The 17,178-nt window shown below is 36.4% G+C and overlaps 7 protein-coding genes and 3 pseudogenes across 10 annotated transcripts, besides 1 other annotated feature; 5 read left to right on the top strand and 5 right to left on the bottom strand.

Annotated features, from left to right (window-relative positions):
- Window positions 1-17,178: part of a mobile genetic element that runs on past both edges of the window.
- On the top strand, window positions 974-1,126 carry TVAGG3_0938600 (uncharacterized protein; the record flags this gene model as incomplete). Its single annotated transcript, XM_051252824.1, has 1 exon — window positions 974-1,126. The coding sequence occupies one exon, from the start codon at window positions 974-976 to the stop codon at window positions 1,124-1,126; it is 153 nt and encodes a 50-aa protein (XP_051078398.1).
- Window positions 4,164-5,022, top strand: TVAGG3_0938590 (annotated as a pseudogene). The gene has a single exon. A coding segment is annotated over exon 1 (859 nt).
- TVAGG3_0938580 (uncharacterized protein) lies at window positions 7,365-7,693 on the bottom strand (the record flags this gene model as incomplete). The annotated part of the gene is made up of 1 exon (XM_051252823.1): window positions 7,365-7,693. A coding segment is annotated over one exon (329 nt), but the record flags the coding sequence as incomplete, so codon positions are not given.
- On the bottom strand, window positions 9,723-10,062 carry TVAGG3_0938570 (uncharacterized protein; the record flags this gene model as incomplete). Its single annotated transcript, XM_001289081.2, has 1 exon — window positions 9,723-10,062. A coding segment is annotated over one exon (340 nt), but the record flags the coding sequence as incomplete, so codon positions are not given.
- TVAGG3_0938560 (pentapeptide repeat-like family) lies at window positions 10,251-10,478 on the bottom strand (the record flags this gene model as incomplete). Its single annotated transcript, XM_001286492.1, has 1 exon — window positions 10,251-10,478. The coding sequence occupies one exon, from the start codon at window positions 10,476-10,478 to the stop codon at window positions 10,251-10,253; it is 228 nt and encodes a 75-aa protein (XP_001286493.1).
- Window positions 10,492-10,998, top strand: TVAGG3_0938550 (uncharacterized protein; the record flags this gene model as incomplete). The annotated part of the gene is made up of 1 exon (XM_001286491.2): window positions 10,492-10,998. One exon carries the CDS (start codon window positions 10,492-10,494, stop codon window positions 10,996-10,998), a length of 507 nt encoding a protein of 168 aa, XP_001286492.2.
- TVAGG3_0938540 lies at window positions 11,025-11,262 on the bottom strand (annotated as a pseudogene). Its single transcript has one exon. A coding segment is annotated over exon 1 (238 nt).
- TVAGG3_0938530 (uncharacterized protein) lies at window positions 13,970-14,516 on the bottom strand (the record flags this gene model as incomplete). Its single annotated transcript, XM_051252822.1, has 1 exon — window positions 13,970-14,516. A coding segment is annotated over one exon (547 nt), but the record flags the coding sequence as incomplete, so codon positions are not given.
- On the top strand, window positions 15,140-15,807 carry TVAGG3_0938520 (annotated as a pseudogene). Its single transcript has one exon. A coding segment is annotated over exon 1 (668 nt).
- TVAGG3_0938510 (organellar and viral DNA polymerase type B) lies at window positions 16,045-17,079 on the top strand (the record flags this gene model as incomplete). Its single annotated transcript, XM_051252821.1, has 1 exon — window positions 16,045-17,079. A coding segment is annotated over one exon (1,035 nt), but the record flags the coding sequence as incomplete, so codon positions are not given.

Raw genomic sequence — 17,178 nt, 5'->3', positions numbered from 1 at the left:
TTTTTTCACTGATTTTGATGAATCTGTCATTTCTAATGGAATAGCAAGAAACTCAAAGTCTGGATGCTCAAGACTTATCTTTCTTATCTCAAGAGCTTTTGACGCAGGATATTCAATGAAGTCTCTCGGTAATTTATATGAGACTGTATTACCACTTATCGTGCATCATTCATAACATGTTCATAGTATAATCCATCATATTTAGACATTTTATATGTAACTAAAAGATGGAGAAAGTTATTAATCAAGTAGATAAGATTCTTCATGATGGAGCACGTAAGAATAGTAAAGAACTAAACAATGCACTCATTATGCCATTTTCTGATGATTATCCATTTTGTACTAATGGTGTTTATTTCTACTGCGGTAAGATGGGTTCAGGTAAGACATATGGTGTTATTCGTCATATAATGATAACAGACCGCTTTCACTAATACTCCATATTATGACTCAATAGTTATCTCAGCAACATCAGGAACAATGGATAAAACAGCGAAGACATTTATGAGTCAAGTTAAAGCACCAGTACTGAAAAAGGATGATAAAGAACTTATGCCTTATTTAATGAAGAACGTTAAGATGAAAGCAAAGTATTACGCTATTGTTGAGTTCGTTCAAAGTAAGTTCGAAAAAATTTCAGAGGAGATGGAACACATCTTAACAAAGCATCAACTAAGGAAACCTGATGGAAAGTTTGAGTATAAGAAGATTGCAATATATGTTGTAAAGAAGTTGAACAAATATCCTTTCACAAAGTATCCAGTAATTCTCTATTAGTGTTAGACGATTATGGTGGTCATGACTTATTGAATGACCCACGTTCACCATTAGCGAACTTCATCACTAAGGTCAGACATTATAACTATACTGTTGTCATCATGTGTCAAACATGGAGACATATATGTTTAAACATTAAGAGACTATGCACTGACTTCGTTATCTTTCAAGGTATTCTATGAGAGACTTTCAGTCAATGATTGAACAGTCAGGAGCAACAAAAGATTGGGAAGAGTTATGGAACAAATACAAAGAGCTACCAACACCTCGTTCATATATGGAAGTTCATATAGTTGCAGGAAAGACGGACTTTAAAGAAGTTAAGCAACAAAAGATGACATTATTTTAAGAAGAAATAATGGGTTTTGGCGATTATGTTAAAGCTGGATGGGGTATGGTGAAAAAAAATCCTGGTCTTGTAATAGGTGCTGGATTTAACATTGCTAACAAACTTTTCCCTCAAGTTGGTCAAGTCGGTGGTGTTATCGGTAGTCTTGGTGAAAGAATTGCAAAAACTACATTAGGTGAAGATAATGCATTAACGAAGAATCTTAAAGCATTCAATAAAGCTCTTGGTGTGACTTCAGTAGAGACAAGCCTGTTGAAAACACCTATAGTTCAACCTCAACAAACTATTGACAACAATAAGTATAACGCATACATTGGAGGAGCTATTTGGAACAATCATAAGCCATTAGTTCAGTCAGTACGTGTACTATCAGACATGCCATGGATTAATGCTATTAGTGGCACTATACGCAGATAATATATTTTTATGAGGTTTAAATGAGTGAACAAGAGAGGAAACTCATTGATGAACGAGTTAAGAAATGGGAGAATGAACGTCCGATAATTCGTACCATAATTAGCGATCAAAAGTTCAAGCAGCATACATTTGATTTTTTGCGCGATATATATAATGATCTTGCTTTTGATTACAATGCTAGGCAATACTTTGAGAAAGAATATGTTCAAAAAGGTCGTATTAATTTCCCAATGAGAAAGAAGGCTTTTTGATTACATCAACATATACAGCACGTGGTAGAGACCCCTTTTACAGACGCGGTTCGTAACTTTAAAGCACGTTCTTCTATTAATGATGATCCAGATTTCTACATACCTTATTTTCGTCCACCTTCGCATCCTTTACGAACCAGTGATCCTGATATGACGCTAAACGAAGATATATAGAGACGAAATTAGCTAATACAAGGAACCTAAGGATCCAAGGACTGGAGAAGTAAAGGAAATCACATGTCAAGATAAATAAGCTTTACAAAGTAGTTGAAGAATTGGAGAAACGATCTAATGAGATTAACGCTGAGAAGAAAAAGGAAGTACCAAATATGAACAAACTAGATAAGATGATTAAGGAATATAGAGGATTGGCGAATACATCGAGCGTTCTAAAAGGAAGTAGAAAACACGACAAAGCTGCAGAAAATGATTCATGATGAATTACTGTTAGGTGAATTTTCTATAAAACAAAGACAGAGTAACTTAATGGGTGAGGCTTATTATTTGGAGAATTGTATAATGAGAGGTTAAACAAATGTCGACTCCAACACCAACTCCTACACCTACTCCTACAGTAGCTCCAACACCAACTCCCACTCCTGAACCAACAGTAGCTCCAACGCCAACTCTGACACCAACTGCTCACGCAGGTCCTCCACCAATGTCGAGTAGTCATGGTATAACATTAAATAAACAACACCTACACCAAAAATAACTCCTGTATCACATCCTAGTACAACTAACCAGTATCTGATTCAAATCAAGCGGAAAGATCACAGGTTCTTAAAAGAGCTAATACACCAACTGCTTCCCCTATTAGAACACCAGAGCCAACTCCAAGAATCACAAAGGCGCCAACACCTTCACCGACTGTTGAACCAACTCCAGAACCAACAGTACCTCCAACTCCATCTCCAACTCCATCACCGACACCTACAAAAGCACCTACTCCATCTCCAACTCCGACTAAAGCTCCGACACCGTCTCCAACACCAACTAAAGCTCCAACACCGTCTCCAACTCCGACTAAAGCTCCGACACCGTCTCCAACACCAACTAAAGCTCCAACACCGTCTCCAACTCCAGCTGAACCAACTGATGCAGAATCTATTCAAAATTGGTTAGACGAAGAAAAGCGAAAAGAAAAGGCTGCAATTGATGCTGCACTAGATAAAAACACACCACCACAGACACTTGGTGGTTACATGTTAAAGAAAGACAACATTCAAAGACAAGAACGTGCATTGAGTGTTGCCAGAGAACAAGCACAAGAAGAGAAGAAAATAGTTGAAGGAGAAGCTTCAAATAGAGGTGGTCCAGGAACTTACAAAGGATCAAACTATCCAGCAGAGAAAGCCTCGAGTGATAATGTTGTCTCAAGAGCTACTGATTTAGTTACCCATGGTATTCTAACTGGTGCAACAGCTGTTGGTAGTGCTATTGGAACCAGTGTTGACACTGTTGTTGATACTGTAAGAACTGTTACAAATCCTACACCTGAAGATAGGAAGGAAGAATTTCTTACTCTTAATACAAAGGCAAAACCAGGGATATGGATTGGTCGTGGAATTTTAAATGCTGGTAGTGCTATTGGCAATGGTGCTTCAGCGGTAGGGGGATGGCTCGGAAGAACAGCAACATCAACCGCAAATGGAATACTAACAGGTGCCAAATCACTTGGTAATTGGGCTGATGATAAGTATACAAAATATTATGAAGAAAAAGCTCGTAAGGCTAAGGAAGAAGCTGAACGAAAGGCGAAAGAAGAAGCTGAACGTAAAGAACTAGAGGAGCTTAAGAAGAAAGAAAAAGCTCGTAAGGCTAAGGAAGAAGCTGAACGAAAGGCGAAAGAAGAAGCTGAACGTAAAGAACTAGAGGAACTTAAGAAGAAAGAAAAAGCTCGTAAGGCTAAGGAAGAAGCAGATAGAAAGGCGAAAGAAGAAGCAGATAGAAAGGCTAAGGAAGAAGCTGATAGAAAGGCGAAAGCAGCAACACCATCTCCTTCACCATCTCCATCTCCTTCACCATCACCAACTCCATCGCCATCTCCATCTCCTTCACCATCAATAGCGGCTCCTGTGAGACAATTTGGTGCATGGGGTGCTGATTTAGTCAAAGATGCTGCACAAGGAATTGGAAAGGAACTGAAGAACACAACATTAGGTACAATAGAGCGTTTTGGTAATCTTACGGATTACACAATTAGATCAGCTGCTAATCTTTTATATAACCAGACTACTGATAACGGTACTGATGAATTGGCTGTAAACGGACTAGCATCAATTAAGAAATCAGCAGAAGATAAATACGATGAATGGAAAAAGAATATTAAGGGTGAATATAATAAGTATGCATATCCTGAAGAACATATGAAGTTAGAGCTTACCAGACTAAGATCAAAATATGGTAATGAAACAACAAATACTACAACGCAAACGACGAAAGCTGACAGAAAGATTGATGACACTCCTACTCCAACTCCTGCAATGGCGAACATCACAACAATTGCTCCAAGAGTTCCAACAGGAGAAGGTATATCAGGAAATGTTTCAACTACTCATAACATTACTGAAGCAGCTAATGTTTCAGCAGTTGAGCAACCTGTTGTTAATGTAACTCAGGAAAACGCTACTGAAACATCAACACCAAGACAGGATGTAAATAATGAACGTCCAGAAGTTAAGGAGGTTGCAAAAGCATACCTGGAGAAAAATACTACACAAGTTCTTGAAGCAGAAAAGCATCTCAATTCAGACAAAACACCATCTCCAACTCCTGAAGCATCAGTTCCTCCAGCAATTGGTGGAAATATACCTTCAGTATCACCATGGCAGAAATTTTATGGATTGTTTAAAGGAGCGAATAAGGTAATGGATGCTGCTGAGAATCTCCAAAAGTTCAAGAATGAAGTCGCAACTGGTGCAAAGGAAATAGAAGAGAATGATAAACAAGCTGCTGAATTAGCTAAACAACAAGCTGAAGCAACTAAACAAGCAGCAGCTCCTAAACAATCTATATCTAAGTCTCAAAGACAAGGTCCTGACCCAAGTGCTAAAGTCAAACAGAATCCAACACCACCTGCAGCAGAGAAGTCCAAGAAGGACAAGGACAAGAAGAAGGATAAATCAAAGAAGGACAAGGACAAGAAGAAAGATAAGGATAAGAAAAAATCGTCAAAAGATAAAAAACATAAAAATTTATCCAGTAAGAAATGAGTCAAGTCATTAAAGCATCAACTAAACAAAAGTGGTTAACTGAATATATAAAAGATGGTAAGGTTCCTGATGGATATTATGTACATACAATGAAAGACGGACGTGTACAGTTCCGTAAAGTCAAGCAACCTCTCAATGATGAACAGATCAGAAGGAAGATCTCATTGTATGAAACAAAAATAAAGGACTTACAAGCTAAACTCGAAACCCACGATACTTCTCAAGAAAACTAGGCATATCTTTAACATGACCTTCATTAATATTTTTCCTCCAATACTGTACTTCCATTTGTGACAACCTGTTTGGATTACCTTCACGCATACCTCTACCTGTCACTTTTCCTGTATTTTCGTTCTCAAACGTAACATCATACTTTACATCATTACCGACAAGTTCATGACCATCAATACTTTTAACAGCACCGTGTCTTCCTTGATCTAAAGTTTCTCCTTGCTTTAATCCATGCTCTATTTTTGTCCATATCTGATAACGTGGATATCTTGCAACACTTCCATCTTTTGCTCTTAACAAGTATGCACTTGTATCAACTGAATCAACTGTATAATAAGAAGGATCAAGATGTCTTCTTTGTTGGTTACCTTTACCCCATGTTCTTGGTTCAACTATGACTTGAACTTTTTGACCAGGTCTTAAGTTATAAAGGTTATTTTTTCTGACATACTCTTCTTTCAATCTTTGCTTCTTTATATATTCCTCATTATCCTTTTCTGTGAAATCATCAGGCTTTTGTTGTGTGCTTGAATGATATTCAGTGTTGTAGTCATTAATAATTTGTCTCATTGTATCTGCAGTGAAAGGTGGTGTTTTATCACCTTCTTTGAGGTTTAACTTCATATGTAACATAGTTCTAATAGTTCTACAGAACCTATTAATAATACCTAGTATGTTATGATTGTATTTCTGTGTCGTCATGTGCTCAATGTTATGACTGACCAACAGATCTCGAACATTTTGTGTCGTATAAGCTGGGTCTTCATCACTAGTAAGTATTGTAGGCTTCATTTCACCTGTAGCTTGTGAAATGAACTTCTGCATTGCACTTAGAACATTGTTTGAGTTCTTTTCACTCATTGGGAACGCATAACCTTTTCTACTGTTTACATTGATGAACAAAAGAAAATATGGTGGTGTTCCACCAGGATTCTCAAATGTATCGAATTGATAAGCTCCCATATCAGTTGAATATATTGGTAGCATCAAATCCTCTTGTATTAAAGTTTTTTCTTGTTTACCAACAGTCATTTTTTTATTAACGTTAAAGTCTTACAGGCATTGAGTAATCGCTATAACCATCATGGTCTGCGAATTCATGTAATCTTGATGCATCAGGTTCTTTCTTCGTTGGTGCATGAAACCTTGCTTCATCATAAAGGTTCATATAATGGTTTGTCACGTTTGGGGTAGACCCAATTTTTGCATATTGAGGATATGAGTAATGATACACTAAGTTGAACCCATTACTACCATCATCAACATATATCTTTGGTGGAGGTTGTCTTATTAAATTCCTTCCTCTTGGGGCTTTGAGTTGGACGATCTGATCTAGATCATTGTAAACAACTCCTGTTGCAGTATATTCTGTGTTGTTCTCTGGGTTAATGTTCGTCATTTATATGAGAATAAAACAATTTTTACTCATAACAAATGAGATCGAAGTCAATTCTTTATGGTGCAGCTAATCTTCCAATTGAACCAACAAGCAATGTTGATTCAAGAACAACTAATAACATTGTGATAAAGAACTATCCATCTGGTACAGTAAGTGATGCTCCAACAGAGATAAAAAAAGAGGAAACAACTACGAACTCAGAAGCACCAATGTATCCTCCTCCTTTAAGTCCATTAACTTCCAACCTGACCTCATCGAGATCTGTGGAGACTTCATCGAGGATTGGTGTAGAAGAGTATTTACTTAGTATATACCAGAAGATACTTCTAGACCAAGACAAAGAGCTCTTTTCTAACTTAGTGAGCAAAGATCAGATCTTACTACCTAAGCCAGACTTGGAAGAAGTTGTTCACAGAATGACTGGGTTCAAGTGTGAAATAGACCTACTGGACCCAGACATCACATGTTGTGGTATTCCACCACCTTTCTCAAAAATAGCTCAGATCAGAATCATTGATGAGAACAATATTGCTCAAGAGTTTAAGTATGCATATAATGCACAATATACTGAGTTAATAAGTAGGTATAATTTATGTCTTAAGTATGTTATTGTTTAACCAAAAAATTTTTTATCTAATGTTAAATATGGTTGTTCAAACAAGAACAAAAGCACAAATGTTTCAAGACTTACTCAATAAAACTTATTGTTTACTCAAGTAATTATTTTAGAACGTTTCGACGTACTCCTTGATCTTATCAAGAGCTTCGAGCATCCGCTTCTTTGCATTGTACTTGGCGAGGATGGCTTGCTCAATGGTGAGCTCGAAGGCTTCTTTACCGATCGGACGGTGATCGCGAAGATCTTTGAGTGCATCAAGAGCTGCAGTGTACTCTGATGGTAAATGGGAGCCATCTAGTAATGGGTACAAAATGAGCATGTACTCCTGCAGTAAGTTCTCCTGTTTCAAGCGGGACTTGAACTCTTCGCGGAGATCTTGAAGCTTTTGGAGCTTCTCAGTGGCTTGAAGGTAGTCAATGATGACCTTCTCTTGTCCTCAAGTGCTTGTGGGAGGAAGTGGACATAAGCTGTTGACTTCATCAAAAATGAAGTGGTCATGACACTTTTTAAGTTAATGTCCGAGCCATACAGTGATGTCGAAGCAGCACATGAACCAAAGAAGAAGTCTTGCTGGGAAAAGACAAAGATTGTTGGTAACGCAATCCTAGCCATTTGTGTTGTTTTGAACTTGATCGTACTTCTGATCTTGTTCTACAAACTCAACAGAGGTTATTGTCTCAAGTAAACACTTATTTTTATTACCATATAAATGATTTTTACCAAACCTCCTTTACCTTTCATAGGTAATAAGTCGAAGATCAGGAAAGCTCTTATCGACATACTCAAAGACATCAAAGGGGATTATGTCTTCGTTGACCTCTTTGGTGGTTCTCTCTATATCTCTCATCTGTTGCATATTATGTTCCCAAAAGCAACGATCATAGCTAACGACTATGATAACTACGTTGATAGACTGAAACACATTCATGACACGAATGAAATACTTAAGGAACTTAAGGAGAGAATAAATGTTAAGCCAGATGAGAAAATTCCTACTGATCAGAAAGAGATCGTCAGAGAAGTTATAAGTAAAGCTCCATACATAGACTGGGATACATTATGTTCACGTCTTCTCTATTCTGGAGCATACAAATACTATGATCTTGAACATTAATGAAGAAAGTGTTATACCTCAGATATACTAACTTATTTGGTGAAAACATAGATGACTATCTTGAAGGTTTAACTATTGTTCATAAAGATTGGAGAATACTCTTCAATGAGTATAAAGATCTTCCCAATGTTTTCTTTATATGTGATCCTCCATACTTCCATACTTATTCTATACAGTATGGAGATGAATGGACTCTTAAAGATACTGTAGAAACCTTTGATGTCCTTAATTATCCATCTATTTACTTCAGTAGTGATAAATCTTATACAGAAGAACTTTAGAGATATTGACAAAAAGATATGGAGAGAAATTTTCTATGAGAAAGCATGTTATAGATAGAGGTTTAATTAATCCTAACACTCAGAAAAAAATGAAGTAATATATGTCACTTTTTCTGTTAATGGAGAAGAGAAAGATCAAGAAGATAATAGTTGATGAGGGAACTGAAGAAGCGACGACATTCATCTTTGACGACGGAAAGCTCACATTCGTTGTCGATAAAAATGGACAACACTTACACAAAAGAAAGAGACCAAGAAAATTTTTAGATCTCCCAAAAGCTAGGAAACCAAAGGAACCATTTCCAGTACCAGCCGTCCAAGAACCAGAGAGACTTTTGATACCAAAACCTGTGGTTGACAAATATGATCCAGATCAGTTCTTCCCAAAAATACCAAAGTTAGAATAAAAACTCCTTTATTTCTTTAGTATTATATAATAAGTCTATTAGTAAGCTCTGTTCTCGTTCTGTTCTGGTATTTTGACGTCTTTTCATGGTCTCGCATAATAAGATCATGAACTTTTTCTTGAGATACTCGAAGAGCTGAGGTAAGTTATCATATTCTGGATATGTAGGAAGCATCCCTGCTATCGTAAGTGTTGTATCAATAAGGATTGGACTTATATCGGAAAAGTCGAGATCTGGAGTAGAATAAGAAGGTAAGTCTCTTACATGTAGGTAGTCATTATATGCTTTACGCATGAGACTGAGTTTCTGGAGCACAACTATGAGACTTTGGTTCTGACGTTCAAGTTTGCTTAAAGTTCTCTCCAAGCTTCTGTAATAAACGTCAACCTCTGTAAGAGCAGATATTTTTGCATTGATCTCGGAGATCTTTTCTTGAACTTCACCAAGTTTGACCTTAACTGACGTTTGAGCTCCCATCATGTTTTCATCAAGGTCATTCTCTATGTCATCAATGATATCTTCCCATGAAGTCATGTTTTCATCATTGATCTTAACGTGAACACTCATGAAAAAAATGTCATGTAAAGTATAAATGTCAGATTTTTACTCTTGAGCTTCTTCTCTCTGGATTGACTCGTCTGTAGGGCTTAATGTGCCATCACGTTCGACCAGAAGGTTCTGCTCAGGTCTGTCAAGGAGCTGTCTGTAGGTCGTGAAGGTTTCAACGAGTCCTTGGTAAGGAGTTTGGAGATCAACATCGACCCATGGGTGTTTGCGTAAGAAAGCAGCAAGGCTTTCACGCTTGGAGTCAATGACATCTTTCTTATTGGTTAATCCTTCTTCAAAGCTTAGGATTACTCCTGCAGTTGATTCAAGTCTTTGGATCTGGCGTCTGGAAACCTTGGTGAGTTGTCTTATCCTCTCGTTTCCAAATACATGCAGGAGATATGCAGAAATTACTTCATTAAGTTCGATTAAACAAATTGGATGAAGATCAGTCATGGCTTTTGTAAAGCAATCTTTTGTAAAGCTGTCTTTTGTAAAGCAGACTTTTGTAAAGCAGACTTTTGTAAAGCAATCTTTTGTCAAGACGTCTTTTGTAAAGCAGACTTTTGTAAAGCAGACTTTTGTAAAGCAATCTTTTGTCAAGACGTCTTTTGTAAAGCAGACTTTTGTAAAGCAATCTTTTGTCAAGACGTCTTTTGTAAAGCAAAAGTATTCAATTTTGTGAGAAAATGCTTTTGTAAAGCAGTCTTTTGTAAAGCTGTCTTTTGTAAAGCTGTCTTTTGTAAAGCTGTCTTTTGTAAAGCTGTCTTTTGTAAAGCTGTCTTTTGTAAAGCTGTCTTTTGTAAAGCAGTCTTTTGTAAAGCTGTCTTTTGTAAAGCTGTCTTTTGTAAAGCAGTCTTTTGTAAAGACATAACCGACGACCGAATGTCCCAAGATGGTACAACACCAGCTCCAGCATCACCAACACTAGATATGATGGCAATGATGATGCAGATGATGCAACAGCAAACCCAGCTTATACAGCAAATGCAGGAAAAGAAAACTTTCAATAAACCTGCAAAGAACTCACAAGATCTTGAAGCTGGACTCAATGCTCTCAGGAACGACTACAAGAGAGAGCAGATGACGTTTAGGAAGAAGGGTGATGAAGATTATGAGAATGATCCGATCGAGGAAGACGAGATCAAGTCCACTGCATCCACAAAGACCCTCCAGGATGAAAGAGATGATGAGGGATTCCTTACCAAGTCTCAAAGACTCTTTGTCCTTGAGTTCTTCACGATCTCTGCCTTGAGATCTATGAGGAATTGGAAGGGTCGCGTTCCAAGTGGCTCAAACAAGCGCGAACTACTCATGACCGCAGTACCGCTCACTAAGACAAAAGTCCAGCTCATGGACTTTATCCTTTCCGCTTGTCCCGACGAGATCTAAGATCTGATCAGAGTAAAAACTTACATTTATGAGCTAAGCTCAGTAATAATTAGTTGTTTATTCTTTCTTCTCATACTTCTGTGCAAGGTTTCCACGGAAGAACTCAAGCAACATTTGGATCTTTCCAAGCTTTCGACCTTCTTTTTCGAGGTCATCCTGGTAAGTTCGGAATGCGTCAACGTGTGAGCTCGCATAGAATGCAGCAACAACAACCTCTTCTGCACCTTCTTTGCTGTCAAGTGGCATGAACTCGAATCCTTCCATTCGACCAAATAAAAGTGACAAAAATGTCAATGAGACCCACTCGTTGCATAGATGCTAAACCTGGTCCGAAGATGCAAAAGTTCTTCTTAACACTCATGTCTGACCATAGGGAGTACGGTCATGAAGAGGTCATACAGATCTTCGATCAGTGTGTACCAAAACCTGAGAATCCAGACGAACTCTTCATGAAAATTTACTTGCTTCAATGGAGAGATGAGAGAACAGATATGAAACTCAGACCAATACCAATCTTTCTAGGTTTCTGCAATTACCTAGAACAAGCATACCAGATTAAAGGGTCTGACACCATCTTCCTCCAAAAATAAACTTTATCGTTTATAATGCATCAGGATCTACATCTATTTCTTCTGCTTCATCCTCAATGTCGATCTCTTCGACAGGTTTGATAGCAGCTTTGAGTAAGTTCTTACCCATTGTCTTAAGTTCAACTGGGTTATATTCTTTGTCTTTACTCTTTGTTGATTTCGTGAGATCTACATATAAACAATAACTTTTAGTCTTGTCAAGGTTTATTCTCGCTGAGAAATGGTCAGGAATGTTTATAGCTATCTTTTCAAACTTGAGTAAATTAGCTAAACCTTCATTTGTGTATTTCTGCTTATCGACAAAGATCATGATCGGACTTGCACTATAACCATACTTTCCTTGACATAATGTTTGTGGTAAGCATATAAGTAGTCTCTTTGCTGTTTTATTTTGCTTCTTCACTTCATCTACAAACTGTTGGATCTTAAAGAACTTTATATGATGTTCAGACATCTTTATATACCCGATAAAAAGTTCAGATAAAAAAATAATTAGCTATATTTTTATTAGTGCATAAATGAGTCTTTCTTTGAGATTTTCTGATGAAGATCTAACTTTGGTAAGATCTTTAAAAGATGATGAAAACATTCTTTCTGTCATTGATGAAGAAAAGAAATACTTCAGTAATGATGTAAAAATAGAGCTACTCATTCATACTGAGAAACAGTTTGTGATCGTGATCTTGAGTTAACCAACTCGTATCCAAGCGTGCATTGTTATATAAGGAGGCATATAATCTTTTCCATTACCTGCTGGGTCTGTAATGCCAGCTACAACATGTGTATGATTTCCTGCAGTTCCACAGAAAATACCTGTGCTTGAATCTACTGGGTCACTTGAAATATCATATCTATGCATTCCCTGTCTATCCGAACCTGCTGCAAGATTTGTATAACCTCTTTTTGTCATTGAATGTGAATGGTTTCCTTCCACAGATGTTCTTCCACTGAACCTATGCATATGTGAAGGAAGGTTTTCAATACCTATTTTCTTTGAACCTCCCATCTTCATTGACTGCGTATTAGTGTAGAATGGAAAACTGTCAACTATTTCATACCATCTACCACCAAATAAAGTGTTTGGATTTATTGGATTCATAGACGTATAAACAGCTCCTATAGGATATATTAAATCATATATGCTCATAGCTCTATAAACATATTCTAAAGAACTTATGTCATTAAATACCATTTGGAATGTATCTCCCGGATGAAATGTTGCATTTGTTCCACTTTTATAATGTAATGTTAGTTCAATAGAATTATCCAAGAAAAATTCAAAAGTATCTGGTTGAAGACCTCTAACAAATTCAAATGGAGTTGCTGGTTCACCATTTATAATTTCTGTTGTAAATGTCATTTTATCTGGTTTCCAAAATTTCTTTGTTAGTTCTGCATCCACATAAGTTTTGTCAGCTTTCTTATCTAACATTGTTGGTAGCTCATGTGTTTCAAAGTTTCTGACATGACCTTCAATGTTCGTACATTTACTATCTAAACTATTAAGTGTATCTCTTACACTAGTGCTTGGATTCTCTAAAGTGCACTTGAGCCTAAAGTATAGTTCAAGATAATGTCATCAGCTCTTATTTTCTTGATTTGAACTGGTTGGTCATTATCAGCTCCTATTTTATTGATTATAACAGGTTTGTCTTCTCTTGAACGAATTGATTTAACTGTCAAAGGTTCAGTGAACTCATTATTTTTCAAAGGAATCAATGTTGTATTGATGTTTTCACCATTAATATATACTTCTTTTGCATCAATACCAGATGGGAATGAAACTCTTTCATTAACTTTAACTGTTGTACCATCACCTGGGTACATATCTTTCTCTGGACCTTTGATTGTCTTAAGTATGACAGACTGTGATAAAGTATATTCTTTAGATGCAACTTTACGTATCTCTTCGTCAACATAACTTTTGTCAGCTTTGTCTGCAATCTTAAGTGCAGTTCTTCCTCCATTATTTTTGTTCTCCTCAACTTTCTTCGCTAATTCAGCAAGAATGAGATAAAGATAATCAGTAAGGTCATCAGTACCAGACATATTAATATTATTGTTCTTTCTTGATGTATTAGCAACTTTCACTAAGGTCACAAAATCAGGGTACAAAGTACTTAACGTAGAAATGATTGTTTTTGGTCCAGGATCTTTCTCTTCTTCATCATTAGCATCACGTGGCATTGGAATTGGTTCCAAAGGTCCAGTCACATCAAAACTCTCAAGTTCCATATAACCTTCATTTCTGAATCTTTCTATATGAGTTATCTTCTGGAAACTTGTTTTAGTCTTTTCAACTAAATTTTTTATTCCATCCACAAAACCTCCTTTATGATTTGGACCAAGATTACCCAGAGTGTCAAGAACAGTATCTATACCTTCTTGACTTTCAACAAAAGCCCAAAGAGCATTTATTTGACTCTGGAGTGATATCCATGAGGCTGCAGTAGCACCGGCGTTTGCTATGGCAAAGATGAATGATAAAGGGTTGAACTTAAGACCAGATTCTTTATCTTTGACAATTTCAACGAAGTCATTGATATTTTTCTTCAAGTATTCCTTAGTCAGAAGAACTCCATCGCCAGCTATACCAGTTGCTTTTGTCTTTCCTTTAACATCAAATGTGATTGGTTTCTTCAATAAAATAACTTCTGGTGTTGTACTGATGCTATCATTAGTGGAGAAAAATTCTCCGACATGACTTGCTAAGTATTCTTTCGTCAATAATGTTCCATCACCAACAATACCAGTTGCTTTTGGACCATCTTCTGTGAATGTCAATGGTTTCTTTAACATAACTTTATCTAAGTATATTGCAATACCACTATTTTGTACTTGTTCATGACCTAATATATAAGCAAATGCTGCGTTTAAAGCATTATACAATGTATCTTCTTTAAATGTTAATTGACTGTTTTCAATCATTGGTATATTGAACAGTGTAGACCTTGGGTCAAAATGAACTCCATGGTCAATCGATAATAACCGTTTAACATGATATATTATAGTCTCTAATGCTTCATTAATATTTACCTCACGAGTTTCTTGCAAACCATTACTCGCCATACATGAAAACATATAATCTCTATCAGTTGTGAAGAATGGAGCATCTAAGTAATTATTCTCTACTTTTGTCACACGATTCTGTAACGCTTGAAGGTATTGATTTAAGTCTGTTTCAACAATTGTACCATCTGGTTGCTCGATAGGTAATATACCAGGACCGATGGTAATGTCTTCATCAGCACCTTCTTTATGTATGACTAAAGCATTATCAGTAATTCTGAGAGTATATTCTTTATATTGAAGTACGCTAGACTTATAACATTCATATGCATATGGAACAACACTCATTCTTTTACTACATATAAAAATGATGTATTATCTACAATCGACTGATCCTAATAACTACGGGACAATACAGTTTCAAGCAGATCCTAACATGGGGCATCCAAGTAAGATAAAGATGAGAGTAAAAAGTGTCAGTACTATGGCGAACTTTATTGTTTGTGACGAAACAGATTATTTTGTCTTACAGTTAGACGAAGATGGAGAAGAAAAGGTGTGTACATTTAAGTCAGCTCTTTCATTTGATATGGATACTATTGTATCAAAACTACAAGAGATTGTAACAAAACAGTTTGATTATTATAACAAGAAAAAAGGTCAACATAATGTAACAGTTTCACTGAGTGCTACGAATCAACTTATATTTACGTCACAGGACAAAGGACATAAAGTCTATTTAAAAGATGCTTCACATAGAGCAAATCTTATTTTAGGTGCATATGGAATAGAACTACCTATTGTACATAATTATTATCTACAAATGCCAAAACCACCTATGCTCAACTTCGGGTATCAGTTATACCTTCGTTCATCAATGTCTGTCATCTCTGGGTTCAATAATATTGACCAAGTTGATGATCGAAGAAAGATCATGTACAGATCTACATGTTATAACATCAATGAGTTCTGGATATCTGGTAAACCACTTATATGTAAGGAATCCTCACCATGGATAGATGCATTTCCATGGGAACTAACTAATGTTACGTTTACCTTAGTTGACTTCCAAGATCAGCCTGTTCGATTATTGTCACCAATGTTTATGGTGATAGAGATTAAACCAGATAAGCCAGAAGTTAGAGAAACCAATGATGTCAGTGATGATGATACAGAATCTTCGTACGATTATGATTACGATGACGATTAAAAAAAAATAACGTATATTTTTTTATCGGTTATAAAAATGTCTGCAGTATAAAGGATTAGTTAATAACCTTTCACCAGAAGATAAGAAAGGTATGCTTGATATGTTTGGATCAAAATGCCTAAGAAAGCTAAAGACATTACCAATAAATTAGCTCTGGCAATTAAGAATCAAGGATACAGGAAGTGTAGAGATATTTTCAAGAATGCTAAGAGCTTCTATGATGACTACAATGGTATCATGAATGTTCCAGCTTCAAATTCCCCAGTTGCTTTAGATCACGATCAGAGATCTCATAATAGAGCGTTAATGGAGATGCAACCAATATACTCAGACCCTCCACCAAAGATTGATGAGAGCGAATTAGCATACAAAGAAATACAGAATGCCTTTTACGTTGTTAAGAACATTAATGGTCAAAAACTTCCTGATGAGAAATGGTTAGACCCAATAACTAAAGCAGGAGAAAGATTCATTATGTTTAACATTGACCAATACAGTCCAAGAGGAAAAGATTACTTCAACAAGATGTTTCCAAGAGTTATGGCAAAGTTCATTGGACAGATAGACCTTTTCAAACAGAAGTGGACATTCTATTACGACTTTGATGAGAAGAGAAACATTTTGCGTCATTTGAACATCAATACAATGGGATCATTAGTTCATCAGTTACTTAATGAAGCTCCAATAGCAGAAGTACAAGAATTAGCATCTAAAGTCCTTGAATCAAACTATGACTTCTTCCTTTGTAGTATTCCTTCGTTAAGGAAGATCGAGATCTTTGACTATACAGCTTATTCAGATGTTGATGCTTCTGCTTTGAGAAAAGGAACGTACACACCATATAAACTCACAGCTGAAGAACAAGTTATGTTAGATACGATGAGAGCAGCAGGTCAAGAAAAGATCGCACTCAAGATCATCAAACAAAACCATTCAAAGAAGAGAAACAGGTCACGTAATGGTCAGCTTTGGACATGGACATGCAAATTACCTATTAACTTAGAGAGGTATCAGATCTTCAACGAACTTAATGCAGAGACAGCAAAGAAGATGATGAAAGATTCATGTTTCATCTACGCTTGTATTCAAGCTGGTGTTGACGAAGCAACAATTAATCATATGAGGGAAATCATTCGTGTCAAAGATTTTCCAATGTCAAAGATTAAGGTTATTGCCAAAGAAACAGGAATAAGGTTCCATGTCATCAAATACAACGAGAAGTATTCAAATCATTCATATACTTATGAACCAGATGAAGAACCAAAGATGACAGTAGAACTTTTATTAATGTATGACCACTACATGTTGAACGAAAAGCTTCCAATAAGTTCAATGTTCATCAAGAACTATGAAGATGTTTGTAAGTTGTGC

The sequence above is a fragment of the Trichomonas vaginalis genome, chromosome I, assembly GCF_026262505.1.
Source record: "Trichomonas vaginalis G3 chromosome I, whole genome shotgun sequence".
Lineage (NCBI taxonomy): Eukaryota > Parabasalia > Trichomonadida > Trichomonadidae > Trichomonas > Trichomonas vaginalis.
Note: the sequence above shows the minus strand (reverse complement) of the source record. Positions and strands in the feature narration are given on the sequence as shown.